The sequence below is a fragment of the Copadichromis virginalis genome, linkage group LG6 (genome assembly GCF_057382275.1).
Source record: "Copadichromis virginalis isolate Kocher_CV1m ecotype Utaka linkage group LG6, C_Virginalis_male_GT1.1, whole genome shotgun sequence".
Lineage (NCBI taxonomy): Eukaryota > Metazoa > Chordata > Actinopteri > Cichliformes > Cichlidae > Copadichromis > Copadichromis virginalis.
In genome coordinates, this window is record NC_140623.1 from 25,818,722 (window position 1) to 25,838,052 (window position 19,331).

At 42.2% G+C, this 19,331-nt stretch overlaps 1 protein-coding gene across 1 annotated transcript in view; it reads left to right on the forward strand.

Annotated features, from left to right (window-relative positions):
• The window catches only part of LOC146707888 (multiple PDZ domain protein), a 49,201-nt gene that overhangs the window by 25,995 nt on the left and 3,875 nt on the right, over positions 1-19,331 (forward strand). Inside the window, exons 22-43 of the mRNA XM_085459464.1 lie at positions 687-869; positions 1,329-1,506; positions 2,828-2,938; positions 3,280-3,345; positions 3,829-3,900; positions 4,973-5,072; positions 5,931-6,139; positions 6,568-6,659; positions 6,739-6,868; positions 7,735-7,827; positions 8,360-8,434; positions 8,523-8,876; positions 9,116-9,199; positions 14,642-14,835; positions 15,590-15,737; positions 15,830-15,901; positions 16,034-16,157; positions 16,282-16,322; positions 16,575-16,697; positions 17,440-17,544; positions 18,620-18,723; positions 18,906-19,029. Coding sequence (XP_085315590.1) covers positions 687-869; positions 1,329-1,506; positions 2,828-2,938; positions 3,280-3,345; positions 3,829-3,900; positions 4,973-5,072; positions 5,931-6,139; positions 6,568-6,659; positions 6,739-6,868; positions 7,735-7,827; positions 8,360-8,434; positions 8,523-8,876; positions 9,116-9,199; positions 14,642-14,835; positions 15,590-15,737; positions 15,830-15,901; positions 16,034-16,157; positions 16,282-16,322; positions 16,575-16,697; positions 17,440-17,544; positions 18,620-18,723; positions 18,906-19,029 — 2,782 coding nt within the window. The remainder of the gene's footprint in view (positions 1-686; positions 870-1,328; positions 1,507-2,827; positions 2,939-3,279; positions 3,346-3,828; positions 3,901-4,972; positions 5,073-5,930; positions 6,140-6,567; positions 6,660-6,738; positions 6,869-7,734; positions 7,828-8,359; positions 8,435-8,522; positions 8,877-9,115; positions 9,200-14,641; positions 14,836-15,589; positions 15,738-15,829; positions 15,902-16,033; positions 16,158-16,281; positions 16,323-16,574; positions 16,698-17,439; positions 17,545-18,619; positions 18,724-18,905; positions 19,030-19,331) is intronic.

Consider the following 19,331-nt stretch of genomic DNA (forward strand, 5'->3'; position numbering starts at 1 on the left):
CTGCTTGTGTGATGTTATTAGATTATTAATTTGTGATTGTTAGATTGGGAATTATCATAAGCTTAAAGTTTGTTTTTCTCCCAGCAGACTAAAAGCAAATAACATTTAAATTTATATAACACAACACAAAAATGTTGATTCTCACTTCTGAAAGTTATAACAACTTAACAGTTGGCATTTTTTATGAATAAATAAACTGAATAATTCATTCATTTTCTGTAAATCCATGTTATATCAATAGATCACTTATCAAAAAGTCACATAATTTGGTTGCCTGTGTTTGTGTGCATACAGTCACAGTAAACATAACAACAACATGTAATAGAAACATTTGCAATTAGAAAATGTTGTATAATGTATGTAAATAAAATATGTCTCTTTTTAAAAGGTATGGAGCTATACACTGGGCACATGGATGTGAAAAAAAGAATTATGGAGTGTATAAATATTCACAGTGTGTAGTTTAAGAGGTCTAAATCTGCATGGGTAATAGTCCCAAACGTGTCAATTATACCACAGATTTGGATTCTTTCTTTGTTGGGCATTTTGTTCTTCTCCTATTGTATTTTATATTCAGAAAGGTGCCTGTAAATTTAGATACTTTAAGTCATTGTAGCACAAAAATAATCATTCAAAAACATACATTAAAACCTGTTATATAAAGTAATCTTTTTGTTCATCCCCAGCGGGCAGATAGCAAAATCTCTACCTCTGAAGAGCAAAGATGGAGACATTACAGCAGAGAAAAGGGACAATGTTAATACAGGTGGAATGGCATCAAAGCCAGACGTGGAGATAAAGGTGGATGGTGCAGAAGAAGGAAAGGAGGAGGAGCTTCTTTCTACAGTGTCTTGGGACCAGCCTAAAAGGTTAGTGAATTTGTCATCTAATAATTATCATGAGATATTATTCAGATTATTCAGGCAACTTCAGGTCATGATAACAGCAGTGCTAATGGTGCACAACAGAGTCTACATGCTCATATTTCTTGGGTTTAGAGAAAGCGACTACAGTACAGAATTTCATTTTCAGCTTGCATTTATTGCATTAAAGAATGCGTCCCGCGTTGATACAAAAATTGCACTGCATAAAAAAGAAGAAGAAAGAAATTCATTTAAAAAAAACAACTATTCTGTGTCTCCCTATAAGTTTTATTTAACTAAATCATTGAATCTCCATCTGCAACACTAAGCAGCAGAGACTGAAAAAAGCAAAAATACACATTGGATAAATTATGCATCGCTGTTTTTAAGATACGTAAAGTAATGTTAGAACAGTGTTCTCTGCAGTGTTTGGTAATGTTTCTTGCGTTACACTCTGTGTTTCAGTGTGCGACTAACGCGAGCACCAGGTCAGTCCCTAGGTATCAGCATAATGGGAGGTAGAGGCATGGGCCGAAGACTGAGCAGCGGTGAGATGATGAGGGGAGTCTTCATCAAGAACATCAGCGCAGACAGCCCGGCAGCAAGTAATGGGACCCTACGGGCTGGAGACAGGATACTGGAGGTATGCGAATGCCTGGAACTGACATGTGTGTTGGTGTGTAGCAGAGAAGGAGGCGCAGTTATCAGAAATTGCAGGAAAGAGGTGCGTGTGTGTGTGTGTGTGTGTGTGTGTGTGTGTGTGTGTGTGTGTGTGTGTGTGTGTGTGTGTGTGTGTGTGTGTGTGTTTGGGTACCCAGTGGTGCTTGTGTGTGGTAGAGAGAGAATGTATTGTGCATACTTCATGAGCATGCATTTATATAATACACACTGTGTATGCGGTACTGGAATTCAATATTGTTTGTGGTCTCTGCTGTATTAAAAGGTGCCAATTTGATTGTAATATGACACACTAATGGCCAATTTGTTGTTTAAATGCCCATAAAATGTTATTCGCAGCAGCCCGTTATTTGTTATTGGTCAAAGATTGAAGGTTCAGCTCCACTGTCATTATATAATACAGGACTGCACAATAAAATGCAGTTATACCCCCCTCCGCCATAACATACTTGGTTATTCATGCATTTATCCAATCAGGTAATCATGTAGCAGCAGTACAATGCATAAAATCATGCAAATGGAGGTCAGGAGCTTCAGTTAATGTTCACGTCGCACATCAGATGGGGAAACACAGTCAAATTGACTTTGACTGTGGCTTGATTGATGGTGCCAGATGGGCTGGTTTGAATATTTCTGAAACTGCTGATCTCCTGGGATTTCTGTGGATGACAGTCTCTAGAGTTCATCGCGAATGGTGTGAAATTTTTTTTCTGAAAAAGCATTCAGTGAGCACTTCTGTGGACTGAAAGGCTTTGTTGATGTGAGAGGTCAGAAAAGAGCAGTCAGACTGATTGCAGGAAACAGAAAGACAGAAAAAAAGTAGCTTAAATAAAAATTCTCTGTCCTTAAAGAGAAACACACATTGTAAGCACAATAGCATCAGAATTCACAACATGTCATGTTGAGGCAGATGGGCTGCAGCAGCAGAAGACTAATGTCAGGTTCCACTCCTGTCAGCCAAGAACAGAAATCTGAAGCTGCAGCGGCGGGCACACACTCACCAAAGTGAAGTGAAGACTGGGAAAACATGCCATTCTGCTGTATTAGGTTTGAGCTGTGTGTACAACACTGCAAGATAAAAGAAATTGTCAACTGTCAGAAATTTTGATATATAATTTTTCACTAGCTGTCTCTTTGAAAAAGACAGCCGACAGCATTGCAAATAAATGGGCATGGCTATTTTAAGGCAACTTGGATTTTAGATGATCAATGTGTTCTTTAAAAACAGATCTACACTGATCTGATCTGAAATTGTATTCACGTGCAATTTTGTTGATGTTGCTAAGGTATGTGGTGTGGACCTGAGAAGTGCTAGCCATGAGCAAGCAGTGGAGGCCATCCGCAGAGCTGGAGACACTGTGACCTTTCTAGTGCAGTCTGGACAAGACGGATCTCAGGTACAGCACCAAAAATAGCAGATTTTTGGTAGCTTTATGCATCTTGCAGACTCTGTATATTCTGGCATGCATGCATGAATTTGAGTCTCCTGAGGCTTCAGATTCTTTCACATTGAATCTCAACACTCAGTAAAGCGAAGGTGCAATGCATATTCTATTGGAAAGCCCCACCAGAAGTTGCAGCAGCGTTGTGCATGGGCGTTGCATTATTATGTCTTGTGGACACAATGCATATTAGGTAAAAATGCATTTGACTGACAGAATAAGTAATTATTCAGCATTACGTGTACAGTTTTATAGAAAATAATACGCCTACTCTGCGTCTTGTGTTTCGCCCACAGTCTCCTGCTCTCATCAACCATGAAAGACTAACTCCAACACTGCTGCCCAACTCACACAGCAGCAGGGTAACACCGCTCTACTTCCTATTTTAAGCTTCGCATTAAGGTTTTTCCTGTTTCAATGGCATACGTAAATCTTATTTCAAATTTACACCAGCCTTGATATAATAGTGCTTTCCACTACTTTTCTAGTATAGACAATCGTGTCCATTAGAATATGAAGTACTGCTCGTTGGAGCTAAAGAGCAGTAGCTACTTTTCATGTTTTTTAAAGGTTGCGACCACATCTTTAGTTTTCACTGGGAGAGAACACAAGCTGTGAAGTTCTCACTTTGTGTTCCTACACAGTTACTGATATTTGGCTGTGTATTGCTGTAGTGTATAGAAAATGTTTCATGCACACTATATTATATATAGATAGATGAGTCATTAACACCTACACAGCAATCCAAAAAGGAATGGGGAAGCTTCAAAGAGGTTTTTTTTGAGACAGGGATTTCTTTTTTCATAGATATAGAGCTATGTCTGTGTTTCCCCACATGATACTAGGAAGCAGAGAACCTTGGTGGTCTGTTCCTTACTCCTTCCCCTGCAAACCCCTTCATTCCCACCCCGTTTAAGGTTGGTGCACTGTGAGTGTGTGTGTGTGTGTGTGTTACCACAAGTGTGCCACTGTCATGGTCCTGGGCCGTGTTGGCCCAGTATTCTTAGTTCTCTTGTATTTTTGTATTCAGTTCCCTGTTTAGGTTCTGTTTCCTGAGTTGCCCTGTTATGTGGTTCCCTGTGTGCTTTCCCTTTGTGACTCTCACCCCCTGTGTGCCCCTCTATGTATTCATGAGCCCTTGTCCCCTTTCGTGTTTTATTCCATGTTTTCCCCAGCCTGTTATGTCTGTGTTCTCCCCGTGCTCTCTCCTCCTGTCTGAACCTCTGTACTTCCTGTTTTACTTTGACAGTCTCTCGTCAGTATGCGTCATGTTGTGTTCACTCCTGCCCTGTCTCGTTATGATTATCTGTGTCAGCTGTGTTCCCCGTGTGCTCCCACTTCCCTCGTTAACCCTCTGTGTATTTATGTCTGCGTCTCCCTCAGTTCTGTGTCGTAGTCTCCCTCATGCTGCCCTGTGGCTCTCTCCAAGTATTAGTTTCTTGTGCCCAGTTTAAGTTTTGTATTTTCCTGTCATCTTGTCAGCAATAAAGCTGCCTTTTGAGTTCATCCCTTGAGTCCGTGAGTTTTGCGATTGGGTCCTCATCCTGCCTGCCACACAGCCGACCATGACAGCCACACTGTAAAAGCACTCTTGCATTTACATCAAACCAACTTCCAGAAACTTAATTAACATGCATTTTTGTACATAGAACCCTTGTAGTCCCTCGCAGCTACCTTGTTTGTTTAAACCCTTTGTTTTTTGCCTTTGATGGAGATGCATGCCTCTAAATAGAGTCAGCGCATTCTTTTGAAGTTATTTTTCCATCCACTTGTAAGTTAGTTGCAAAATAATGCATGATTCTGGTCATCTTTCATGTTATTTTTAGCTGACATTAAAACAGCGTTCATTAATTCATCCTCTTCATCAGTTATTTCCCAGTGCTTTATCAAGCGCACTGAACAAGCCTCAGGGGTAGTCCAACTTATGCCTGAAGGACCCCTGAGGCATCTCAAACTCTCCTTGTTCAATAATGCAAAATTTGTCCCAAGGTACCTTCACCAGCATCCGATAGAATGGATCAGAGAAGCCCTACGAATTTCACAACAGCAGTCACAGGAGCAGCTGAAGATACTGACGACTCTGGCAGAAGTAAGACTCCTCAAAAGCCTATGTGCCATCCCCATCCATTATAGATTTTAATACTGATAAACATTTTCTGACACTCACAGTTGAATTGTCAAATTCTGGGACATACTTTAGGCCATATGACACTTAAACCACCTGCATTTCAAGCCAGTTTGCATAAATAATGTACCAAGAACAAATTAAAGCCTAAAAAAAACGTTTTAGAAATATTATTCAAGTATAGCATCATTTGAAAGAGTAACATTCCTCAGTATGAATACATTTTAGTTTCTAAGTAATTTTTTTTTCTGTCTCTTTTTTGGCAGGAAAAAAAACTGTATTCAAATGGCATCTACTGTTTTATTTCTTACGAGCGTAACTATGAGACATGTTACCTCGCCTGGATTAGGGTTATCAGGATCCCACTCTGGAGCTGGCTCTAGTGTGTTTGAGCTTCAGGGTGCTTTATACTGTTGATTAGTAAAATAGTGTAAAACTATTAGAAGGAAACTGTGTGTGTCTTGCACATGCACACAAGCAAAGAAAATATGAATCCATTCATTAAAGCGTTGCCCCATGATGCTACAAGTGGTTTGAAACACTTTGTATGCATATATAAATCACAGTCGTGGCTCTATATTCATTTTTCCTTGCACAGTTGTGCATGCAAGGTGCATACTATCATGCTGTATATAGTCAGAAACACCCTCAATAAGTCCCTTCCAGGCATAATGCAGCAGCCCACACACATTCCCCTCCAGGGTGTAATGCTTTTCCCCATGTCTCCATGTGTCACTCATTACATGTAGTTTGCCACACTTTTTTTGGCTTAACAATCATATCATTCTCCTAACAATTTTCTGTCTGCTAACTGTGTCCTAGAAAAGATGCTTCAGCGTTATGGCAGTCTGTCTGGAAAGCTCCAAATGATTGAGCTAGAGAAGGACCCTGCAGCTCACGGCCTGGGAATCAGCCTCACGGGCAACAAGGATGACTCTAGGGCCCGTATGGGTGTCTATGTGGCAGCTATAGACCCTCTAGGCCCCGCTGGTTTAGATGGGAGGATACAGATCGGGGATGAGCTTCTAGAGGTAAGGAAGACAGGCTATGGGAACAATATGGAAGAATGAGTGAGTAGGGATTAACAGATTAATGGTGTGAGATTGAAGACTCCAAGAATGGGTTGAGCCATTGGAGAGAGACAAAATAGTGAAGTCAAAAATTAAAGCAGGAGAAGAATAGAAGGGAGTTGGAGACATGGATGAGAGCGTTGAGTACCTGCACAGTAGATTTATCATGCAAATTACCATTTGAATGATAGTTGGTGCTGGGCCGGATTTTTGTAATGAACAACCGTGTAATAGAGATGAGGAGGAGAGTAGTGGGAGAGGAGCAGCTGATGAGTCGGCGGGGGAGGAGAGGTTAGAAGGAGATGACAGAAAGGAAGATTAATGTAGAGGTGAATAGAGGGGGAAAGGCGTTGTTGGATAGGAACTACATGACGCTGTGTTTCTTCTAGATTAACGGTCAGATTTTGTACGGCCGGAGTCACCAGAATGCCTCCGCCATCATCAGTAATGCTCCATGTAAAGTCAAGATCATTCTCATCAGGTAACATGATTGCTTTTTGGTTTTACACACTAAAGGTTTTTGTAACCTGCTTCTGGAATCATTGGTGTTGTTTTACCAGAAATAAAGCAGCTCTAGGTGAAACGGTCCAGGGACTCAGGAAAGACTGTGAGGACACGATCGACTCCCAGACTGACACTGGAGGCTGTGGACAAATCTCCAGTGACATTGAACACATTATTCTACCTCAGGTACAATACATCCAGTAGGTCTCTGGCTAACCACTGTCAGTTGTCTGTACTGCAGTTGCACATTTTTGTGTGTCAAAGGCAGCCTGATAGCAGGTACTTTTGTATCAAAATCTTGATAGATAGACGAGTGTCTGTGTAATTGTACAAAATGAACAACATGTAACTTTAATCACAAAAACACATTTTGCAGACGTGCTGTTATTGGTTTCACTAGTCTCATATTTCCATCTCCGTACCAATATTCGCCTCCATCCATCTCTCATACCCAATAGTACTGCCATCCTCTAACTCCCTTCTCAAGTTCATTCATAAACTTCAACTGGTTCAGAATTCTGCCGCTTGGAGCATCACCAGACCTCCCTGCATTAGTCATGTCACGCCTGTCCTTCAGCAGCTTCACCGGCTCCCGGTTAAATGTCGTATTGATTTCAAGATTCCGCTCCTCACCTTTAAGGCAATCCATAACCTCCCTCCACAGTACCTCTCTGAACTCCTCACTGTCCCTTCTGCCCTTTTGACTACACTGGGATCTACAACCTTCAGTTTCTTTGCTCCTCGCCTCTGGAATCCCGTCCCACCAGACATCTGTAACACTGACTCTCTTAACACTTTCAAATCCCATCTTAAGTGTGCCGGTTTAGCAAATTTGGATGAGCAGGCTGTATGGCTGAGAGCGGCTGGCCCGGGTTCTAGTCAGACCTGTCCGACCCCTTTCCTCTGGTTTCCTGTCACTCTTCACTGTCTGTCTAATAAAGCCAAAAAATCCCATCTTAAAGCACACCTCTTAAAACTGGCACAGTCATTTTTTACATATGAGTATTATTGTGTTTAAGTTTGTTTTCTTACATAGTTGCTTCTCATTCCAGGATTATGCAGGTCTTGGCCTTTGCTTGGAAGAGGATAATTCTAAGGGAGGACTGGTGGTCACGTCCCTGATCCAGCACGGCACTGCCAGCAAGGTATGACATCGTCAACAGGATCATATGCCCGTATATCATCTATACTATTTATAAGTATCTATACTATGTAAGCCTTTTAAGTAATTTAATCATTTTCAGTTTTCTTTTTGGTTCTCTCTGAGCAAATTTACTCTGTAATTTTTAAATGAATAAAAATGCTGTTATTAATAAATATGTATTATTCCTTTTTTACCCACAAAAGTAGAATCAATTGCAATTTTGGCCTTCACCAGGGCAGAACTCGTCTCATAACATATTTGAATTATAAAGGGTTTGTACAAGTCTGATGTGATGGTTCTGCCATCTTGGCATTATGAATATTATGTGAAACAGATGATGGTTGCCATTTTTTCAAGTGATGTCATCATGTACTAATACGTTTTCATGTCCGGCCTAAGGGAACAGTTATTCATATATTTGTCCAGAGGGTGTACTTGATTTTTAATCACACTCGCCCACCATCTTTCTTCTACACACTCACTTTCATACATTTTGCTTATCTTACATATTTTATTCATGTCTCTTTATGCAGGATGGCAGGATAAAGGTTGGAGACAGAATCGTAGCAGTGGGTGATGAACCCGTGGCTGGACTGTCAGTAAAAAAGGTGCAAGCACACATGCGGGCTGTGAAATATATGCTCAAGGTCAAGTTGATTTAATGATTTATGACTCAGCTGTCTTTTTCGTATTCAGGTGTCCAGTTTGATGCTCAAACACCGGGTCACTGTCAGGCTCTCCATCAACCGTTCCAAGAGTCTCTCCTCCTCCTCCTCCTCTTCTTCTCTCCCTCTCCCTACATCACTCTCCAGTCCCCGCTCACTCACTCCAGTGTCCTCTCTAAGCCTTCCTGTCGCCTCCTCCTCCTCTTCGTCTCTAAAACCCATGCAGACCTCTCCAGTGGAACGGTCTGATTGGCCAGGATCAGCTCCCACAACTTCCGACCCTGTCAGCTGTCCAATTGTTTCAGGAAAGGAAACTACCATAGAGATTTATAAAGGAAACCTAGGCCTGGGTCTCAGCATTGTAGGTGGATGTGACACTCTGCTGGTGAGAACAGCTAAATGATTTTTAACATAAAGATTTCGTTATTTATTATTTGTCCTTGTGACATGAAGGTGACTTTATATAATTTTTGTTTATGTTTGCAAATAAAAAATCCACAGATGGAAGCAAAGTTTGTACTCGAATTAGGCCAAAAAGTTGTGCATTTGTTTGTTTGTCTGTTGTTTCAATATTCAGTTGTGGAGTTGTGTAATGATGGAAGTGGTTTCTGGTTTTTACACCAGGGGGCAGTAATAATCCATGAAGTGAACGATGGAGGAGCAGCACAGAGAGATGGTAGACTGCAGGCTGGAGATCAGATATTAGAGGTATAGCAGTGATACATGTGCACACAAACACCAGAACAAACAGCAGTGCATGTGAATAAGTTATTTCTAACCGCACAGCATTTATTTTTATTTCTGTTTGTTTTTGCAATATTTTTCAGTATGAAGAACGCAGCCGTGATGTATCTGTGTTCTTTTTTATTCATGCACTATTTTTTTCCAATTCAGAAACTCATTTTTTGGGAATTCAAACTCAGATTGCTTTGCCAGATATAACAGAATCAAGCTTCAGTTTATAGTGAAAACAAGAAAGTCACAGAAATGAAACAAACAAACAAAGAAAACCTGAAAAAAATAAATCTGCCTTAAAAATTGTTTACTCACATGATTTAAAAGCGAGGGTTTTAAGGTACACTGCTGGTTACAAGCTCAAAAACCTGTTTTTATAGAAAATGTGGTTCCCAGGAGTTAAAAATAAAGACCTATCCTCAGGGTTTTATTTAAGGTCCACTACTTTTTGCTCCTTATCTAAATGAAACTGGGCTGTGATGCTTTTACACTAATAATACCATCTTGGATGCTACTGATCCCCCTAAAACCTTCTCCAGGGGACTGCTTTCAGTCACTTCAGAATATCAGTCTTTAATTTGAAGTTTGTACTAAACTCCAAAATGAAAAAAAAAAAAAATATATGTACAAATGTTAGAGAACAGATTGTCCTACAAAACACATGAACATCTTGCTCAAAAACTGGATTCTGGATAAATTAGATTCTTATACCACTACACTACCTACTATTTAAAAACAAACAAACCAAAAAACAGACAAATGATGATATTCAGTGTGCAGCATATTGTGCACGAATAACTATAAAGATAACATCTATGCAAAGATATTTAACATCTTTGCTGTTGTTTAGAGGTCATTTTCCTGATAACAGCTCATTGGAGAGATCATCACACAAACACTGAATTGGAAAACTGGCTTCCAGCCCTGTACGCATCACTACTAAACAAACTGCAGTACGACTCGAGAAACACTTACAGAGATACTTGTTGAACTGAGAGACTGTAAAGCTCTGGTAGCTTCTGTCATCTCTCCTAGTTAAATAGAGCAAATAAAATAAATAAATACAAAATTCTAATAATAATCGTCTATTTATCTTACCACTTATCCAAATTAGAATTTGCAGAGTGGCTTGAGCCGGTCTCAGCTGTCATAGAATTAAAGCGTTAGTACACAGAGGATAAGCAGGATTTCTCCAGGCAACTACAGAGATACGAAGTGCATATTAAAAGTATACGTTTTTACCTGGGCACATCACCATGGCTGCAGGCCTAACCTGCTACGGTTTAGGTTATGTTCACGATAAAGTCACCACCAAGAAAATAGTGTCAGCATTCCTGGAATTTCCATGTAGACTAACAAGCATTGCAGTCTTTATTTCTATTCAGCTTTATTCCTCCTTCCAATTTTACACCAATTTTATTGTTATATAAAGATTAATATATGATACTAAAGCAGAGCACCTAGAGCATTTGTATTTTTATAACTATACGCTATAATAATATCTGTAATCCATCAGATTTGCGTGTGATTTAATGATAGAGCTCTCATACTGATACGTCTGTTCACTTACATAATTGGCATTTTTCCTGCATTCTTTTCAGTTTCAAATAGTCTAGACATTAAAGCACACACATTCACGAAGTGCTTTTAATGATGCACTTCTATTCAGTGCTTTTTCTCACACACACACTAACGCTGTATTGAGTGCAGCAGCTCTGTTGCTTTCAGTCTGTATTGTGTGTTTTATCTTACTATGTAAAATCAGTTGCTTTTCTACTTTTCTACTAGCAGACTCTTCAATATTTTATATTGGTCATATATTACTGCCAGTATACCACACCCTTACTTACATTGGTAGACCACGGGTTAGCTTGTCGAGTTCATAACCACCATCATGTGACTGCTTAGCCTAATGGCAGTGTTAGGGTAAGCTGCGTAAGGAAACGGAAGCTGCTAGAAATAGAAAAACAACCACACACTCTCATCTCCACACTTACAGATAATTACGCAATCACCAGTTAATTTAACAATCATTTCTGAACTGTGAGAGAGAAACTGACATAGGTACAAATGCCACACCTCAGACCTTCTACCGTCAGTGTTAACTACTGCACAGCCTGATTTGTATACACTGAAAGACTTGTTCCTGTACTTCTTTTTTTTTTTTTTTCTTTGTGCCTGTCCCGTTTGGCTCTTTTGCCATCAGAATTATTGTCTAAAGGCAAAGAAAGATGCCCAACGGATTTACTTTACCAAATTGACCATCCCAGCCTTGCCGTAATGGTCCATTTGATTCACCTTTTATTGTTTATTTTATTTTCACTTACTGAATACGGGACAGACTTGACTGGGGGAAGGAAGGGGAGAAAGAAAGAGGGAAAGAGAAACAGCTGAGAAGAGGGACGGGGGAGAAGGGCAAAAGACAAAAACCAACAGAACGGGCAGAGAAAAAAAAATGCATATATCAATCACCTGGATCACCTGCTGAGAAAGAAAAAAGAAAACGAGCAGAACAGAACAAGAGTAATAGAATAAACAACATCACAATGATATATGGGAATATGACAGTAAATACTAAATATTAAACATTATTGTGCAGCACATAAGATCAACAGAACACAGTGTGCTTTGAGGTAGGAGCCAAAAAGGGTGTAGTTTGTGTGTGTGATCACCCGTGTGTACACCTGTGAGCATGGACGCGCTTGTTTTTTTAAAAGGTTCCTTCATGTAATGATCTGCTAGAGGGTGTGGGGGGCCACAGCCCCGTCCTCCAGGGCATGAAGCAGGTGTGGAGGAGATCAAAACTCCAGACATCCAGAGGCCCCCAGAACACAAGAGACCAAGGAAGACCAACAGAGGGGCAGCTGCGCCACTGTCCCAGAAAGAGCTGAGGAGAGTCCCAGATGAGGGCTCACCCAGCAGCCGCGGAGCAGAAGCCAGGGGGAGTTGCAGTGACGCGCCCGTGAGCTCCGCCGGCAGCCAGCCGTGCCTGAGTGACCGAGCCCCAGACTGAGAGGCCGGGGGCACCCCACCTCCAAAGTGGCCCGAGCGAGCCCCAGGCTCCAGGCCCCGAGGCCGCCAAGGAGTGAGCCAGTGTGTACCTGGACGCCCATCCCCGGACACAAAGAACCACCAACGCACCGACGTCTGAGGGAGTCCGCCACTGGCAGGGGAAGTGGTGGTGGGTGGAGATAGGCCTCCAAACCTCGCTCCGGCAGGCCGCAGAGAATGGGGGTGAGAGAAGACTCCAAACCTCCCTCCACCCGCTCATTGTAGTGTTGATGCATGTGTGTTCTAAGGTGCATTTAAAACCCAGGAGGGCATGGAGCTACCTGCCAGAGAGCAGCAGGTAAGCTCATGGTCCCTCCTGCTAGCCCTCAATGTCTACGTGTATTTAAAATTGAGAGGTGGGCAACGACGCCAGGGGTGGGGTGTACACCCTGATGGTAATTTGGATTCCATGTATCGTGCCCACCCCCAAGATCCTATATGTATGTGTAATGAGAGTGTGAGTAATGTGAATGTCTAAGTTGTGGGATAAAATTGAGGCAGAGGCAGCCAGAGGGGGACAGGGGGACAGGGGGGTAGCCTCCTCTGCACCCTGGTGACATACCCCTACTCCAAGGTCCTGCATGTGTGGGTGGTTGTGGTGGAGCGGGAGGGGGGAGGCAGCTGGAGATGGGGAGGAGGGGAAGGGAGTGGCAGGTGACCCCTCCCTGGGGCCAGCTCCCCCGCTGACCCCAGTAGGCACCCCCATACTCCGCGACCCGCCAGGGAAAGGGGGCCCAGGCCCATCCAGACCGGGGCCCAGTGCAGCAGCGCCTCCCGGCCCCACAGAGCCCGGGACAGTCCACCCAACCCCACCACAGAGAAAACTGCACCCACCCCACCATCCACTCATCTTCCAGACTACATAAGACAATAAACGCCCAGGCTGAGATCTTCCTCCACCTCTCCTGTATCTCCCCCTCCTGCAGAGAGAGTTCCTGAAGAGAGGAAAGTTCCTGCAAGATGTGACAATCTCCCCCACCAGTTGAAGAGCCCCCATGTGGCTCGATGCACCGGCGGCACCCTGCTCCAGGGCTGGGTCCCCATGCACCCACCCGCCCACAACCCCGGCAACACACCAACCAGGACCCAAGCCCCCGAGGCCCAGCCAGGGCCCCAGCCCAGAGATGGAGCGCCCCCAGAACCTCACGCCCATCCCGGACCCACCCAGGGGCAGCCACGCTACCAGGTCAGTAACCCACGTCCGTCAGCACAGACCCTCCCCTAGCCCCGCTGCACGCAGCCGCGAGGAAACAGTCACCCGAGAGCCAAAAGAGCCCCCAACCGGACATGACCGCTACCCCGGGTTGAGCCCCCCAAGGAAGATGCCTCCGGGGAACCCCCCGACGCCCTAAGCCTGTCCCTACCCCCACACCAATCACAACAGTGAAGGCGGGACCAAACTATGACCCCCCACCCCCACTAGGTGATGGAGCTGATCAAAGGAGCCCAGAGCAATTGATCTGATGTGGCGGCAGAGGCTGTATCAAGACTAATGTAATCTAATAGATAATTTCTATATTGGTTAGAATTAAGATTATTTTTATTTTTCCAGTTCATGAGGACAGTTTTCTTGGCTATGCATAGGGCAGTGAAAACCATATGGGCGATATTCTTTTCTGAAGTGACATTATCTAAGCTGCCCAACAAACACACTAAGGGGGAAGTTGGAATGTTACATTTCAGAAACTTCGATAAGTCCTCACATATCTCGCGCCAAAACGTCTGAACTGGTGGACAGAACCAAAGAGCGTGGATATAATTGTCCGGTGAATTGGTTTGGCAGTGTGAGCAGTTGTTGGTAGACGTGAAGCCCATCTTGAACATCCGATGACCTGTATAGTGCACTCTATGTAATATTTTGTATTGAATTAATTGAAGACTGGGATTTCTAATTAGATGAAAGGTTTTTAAGCAAACCTGAGACCAGAAGTTTAGGTCTAAGTTAACTGATAAATCCGCTTCCCATTTTGCAATAGGAAGTGATATTGATTCATCTGTTCTAGAAAGCATTCTGTATATTTTGGATAGTAATTTGGGGGTTTTAAGAGTAAGAAATTGAACCACACTTGGTGGTGTTTGTAGTTCAACTTGACCCGGTTTAAATTTCTTTTTAACTATGGATTTAATTTGTTGATATTCTAAAAATCTTTTCTTGTTGATCCCATATTGTGTAACTAGTCCGTCAAATGAAATAAATTCTGTTCCTTCTAGTATATGTTCTAAATATTTGATTCCTTTACCACTCCAATCTGAAAAGTTTATCATATTATTGTTTTGTAATATGTGTTCCTGTACTTCCTGAACAAACAGAATGTATTTTCATGCATCTGTTCCCCTGTTTCTCTCACTGTCACTGTCTTCTAGGTAAATGGCATAGATATGCGGCAGGCCAGTCATGACGAAGCTATTGCCGTGCTACGGCTCACCACCCAGCGTGTCCAGCTGTGCGTCTTCAGGCACCAGGAATCCTACAGGGAGGAGGACCTGTGGGATGTGTTCAGCCTGGAGCTGAGGCCTCGTCCTGGAGAAGGACTGGGCTTCACTACTGTGGGGAAGAGGTACAGTCAGGATGCTTTTATCAAGTTAGAAACCTCCAACTTGGTATGTTCACAGCAGGTTTGAGCCTGTGTTATCTAACACTGTGCTTTCAAGTACAACAAAGACAAAATCAAATTTTGTTCAGAACCATCGTGTTCGCAACCTAGGTGATGTCACCTGCTGAAAGAGCCTGAAGTCTAAGAGGCTGATGAAGTTGTTAATATATCGGCTTCAAATATAACATATGGCAAGTGGGAGTACTCCTCCTCGCAACTTCTGAAGATGAGAAATAGGTTAAAAATAAATAAATGTGACTTTGTTAGTGAGTGATTAGTCTTGTTGCCTATTTTTACCACAATTTTATTCTTAATCAACTTTTGTTTGTAAGCTGTAGTTAGGCTGGTTAGTTAGTTTAAATTGCAGAATACCTGTTCCTTTTAAATATAATTCCGAAAATTATATTCTAAAAAAACAAAAAACCCTTTATAGACCCTAGTAGATTGACTGTTTTCATGGCAAACTCCTTTGACGTGTTCTGTAACTACTTCACAGATCTCTCCAGCATTCGATAATTACCATAAAGGTTAGATAGGGTCTCACTGCAAAGAAGTCGCAAGACGCATCATTTTCCAAAGAGCTCGGGTGCCAATTTTCTCGCAGCTTTATGTTTTTGCACAATCAGGTGTGACATTATGCAAAACAGCCGGTGCACAGGTCACATTATTTATAAGCCTGGGGCAGGCACAGCTTTTGACCTCTGTTTTCTTCCAACAGTAATGACACTGGCATCTTTGTGTCAGATATCATCAGAGGAGGTGTAGCAGATTCGGATGGCAGGTTGTTGCTAGGCGACCAGATTCTGTCAATCAATGGGGAAGACGTGCGTGCAGCATCACAGGAGCGTGCACACACACTTCTGCAGGTCTGCCGTATTCACAGTTTATAAATAAATGAACATAGGTAGGCATTTTCATGGCCAGCGTCATTATGTGAGATGTGTCACTTTGCTCTCAGAGTTGCAGTGGAGGAGTCCACCTGGAGGTGGCTCGTTTTAAAGCCGGGGTGCAGTACACACTGCGGAGTCAGGTAAACTGTTTATCTTGCCTACGTATTTCTTTAGTGATATGATTCCTAGTGAAATTATAGTTCAGACTGTAGTTTGTAGGTCAACTATTGCGTTTATACACCTATTTTAACGATATTACTCTGTGAACGTAGGAGTACCTTAAGTTGTGTTTTATCCAGAGCGAAGACTCTGACTGCTCCACGCTTACACCCTCAAGTGTATGCGATGGTTCTTTTGGCCACCAGAGGGAGACAGATAACAAAATAGAGAGCTACAGTGAGTGTCAACTAAGTTCTCGAGTATCGTCTGAGTTACAATGTTGAGTCCAACAATTTGCTTTGAATGGAAAATATACTCTTGCATCTTTTTATCCATAGTTATGTGTCATTCTCTTCTGCAGCATTCAAAGACTCTGACATCAGAAAAGTGATAATAAAAAAGGTAAAACACTCTTATAGTAATAAAAGCATTGTCTTTTTGGACCCCATACTGTACTGGAGAAACTGAGTAGTGATAATTTAACTTATTTTTAGAAGTTACAAATTAGTATAAATTAGTTATATACTGAAAACAACCTGCTTCCTGACTGGATATCATGCTCCTGTAACGTTGGGTGTTTATTTTATGCTCGAATCTGCCATTTGGAAAGGTTGCAAATGTGTGTGTTTGTGTGTCTGTGCGCAATCACTCCAGGGTCCATACGACTCCTTGGGCATCAGCGTAGCTGGAGGAGTGGGCAGTCCCCATGGCAACCTTCCTCTTTTTATTGCTACCATGGATACCAATGGACTTGCTGCCAAAACACAGAAATTACAGGTGGGGAGTGACCATGTATATACACCAGTGCGTGCATGCATGTGTGTCTCATGTATGCTTCACATTGTGACTAGTCGAGTGTGGACTGGGCCTTAAATAAGGAAAATTGCACTTTCTTACTCTTACTGTGTCCCTTAGAGGCTGAAACATCTGCAAAAAGCTGTAAACTTAGACTCTCTGGTATGCATTGATGAATTTAAGGGAATCATAAAAAATAAGGTGAAGGAGGCACAAGATACCTTTTTCTTTAGAGGTGACTGTTGTTTTACTGTGTATTCTTCTGTAATCGCAGAGTGCAGGAGTCATTTAGAATCTGAAGAGGCCGTTTTTCCTGGTTAACTAAAGGTTACCAAAATGAACTTTTCCAACACTGAGACAAATATATGGACTGCCTTGACTGTGTTACATATTTATTGGAATAGAAGTCGATATTTTTACATCATTTTCTTCCTGAAATACATCTCATAAAACAAATATAAAGGTTGGAATAGATCGGGATGCAAGGGGCAGAGGACATAAATGTTTCTCCATGATCAAATTACAGACACATGTAACATAAAATGCATTTTAGACATAAATATTGAAAATGAAGTGACATACCAAAAGTAAACCTTTATGAAATCCTGAAGAAAAAAGATAGGGACAGAAAAGAAAAGGAGACTTTGTAGGCAAAAAGGAAAAGGGGGGGATAGTGTTAAGTCTAGGACAAATGTGTGTTTGTGTTTGTGTGTGCATCATCTAGACGGGAGACAGGATCCTCAGTATCAATGATGTTTCCACTGAGGGAATGACTCATGTCCATGCTGAAGCCCTGCTCAAGAACACCACTGGAACCATCATTTTGCAGGTACTGTCACAGTGAGACATCCAGTAACTGATATGTAATGCCTGTAAAGGCAGTAAGTTTCTGTGTGATAACGTCAGCAGGTTTTAGTTCTGTTTTGTCAGAGAAACACAGAAATGGTTCACAGCCAGCTCCCCGTAGGGCTTTTTATCTTCTTCCATATTTCCCCAAGACATAATTTTACATACAGACAACTAAAAAAAAAAGAAGTCTTTAACAAAAAGGAGGCCCTTCATTATCAGCATTTTGCACAGTCAGTGTATGTTAATTTCAAGACAACAGTGTTTATGACATTGATTTCACACCTCTAAAAAGACTTCTGCTGTAAGGGAAAAAACTATATTTGTGTCTATGGAAGCGCATGTCGCTTGTTTTTGGCAAGTATTTTGTGTTTAAAATAAACATCAAAAGGTTTTAGACTTGTATCACTCCTACTCTGGTAATATTTGGATGGGCATAAGACCGCTGTTGCATTAATAAGACATTTGATCATTGTCCAACTATAGAAATATTAACTTTTTGCAGAAATCCTGATTAATCTGTTGTTAGCACAACTTCTTCTGGATAAATTTGCAATGCATCAGTTTTGCAGATTTGTTTGAGAAGCTTGTATTTTTTGTAGACATGTACTATACACTAGCTCAAATGTTACACGTGTTCTGTTATAATGACTTCTCCTGTGTTGGTTTCATTGTTCTTTCATTGTCTTTTATTGAAGTGAAACTGGCACCTCATGTAGAGTGGTCTGCCAGATTGCCTACTCAGCACAAATAGGCATTTTCAAAGTGATGCTCTGCATACTCCTAAAAGAAAGCTGTGAAGAAAAGCACTCCTGTCTTGCTGATGTCAGTCAGGAGAAACTCACTGTTCTCCAGAGTAATCGCATAAAATAATGAGATATATTTTTAATTACATGTTACTGTCACTATTTGTAGATGTTTTGCTATTCCTTGGATTCAGGCTGTCCTGTCCTGCTTGGATTCAGGCTGTCCTGGTCTCTTCGTGTAGTCCTAAATGGCTAAAACCTTTACACTTTGCACTCATAACATGCTGTTTGTGTGAATCTATGATTGTCTAGGTGGCAGCAGCTTCTCAGGGATGCAGCACACAGAGTAACAGCGATGTGCGCGCATGGTCATTAGGCCAGCCGAGCAGCCTGCCCTGCTTTCACAACAGCCTCTGGTAAGAAGTGGTTCAGCTAACAGTGTCATTTCGTTGTTCTTCTCTCCACTTTAATTAATGAATAAAGACAAAAGCAGGCCTCAAACTTTACTAAACAGTTGGTGCAACACTTGTTTTTAAATGCATGCACATCGGTGCGCTCAGAAGCCAACATCCATTGTTTCGCATCGTATTCTTTACAGCGCTCGCATGTATAAGACCATCACTCTGGAGAGAGGCTCCTCAGGTCTCGGCTTCAGCATTGTAGGAGGTTTTGGCAGCCCTCACGGAGACCTGCCTATCTACATCAAAACTGTCTTTGACAAGGTGAGAAAGCATCTGCCAGGTCTCCTTTTGTTGTGAAAACCAAAGAGTTTTAATGTTGGGAAAGACAGTTTAGCAGCAGTCTGTATGTCACTCACTGAGTCACTCCCTCACATCTTCTCATAGCGTTTTCTCTGTTCAAAACAAAACTTTCTCCCCTCCCTTCCTTCCCTCCCCATCTCCAGCTGCCTCCCTCTTCCCGCTCCTCCACAACCACCCACACATGCAGGGCCTTGGAGTGGGGGTATGTCACCAGGGTGCAGAGGAGGCTACCCCCCCCCCCCCCCCTGTCCCCTTCTGGCTGC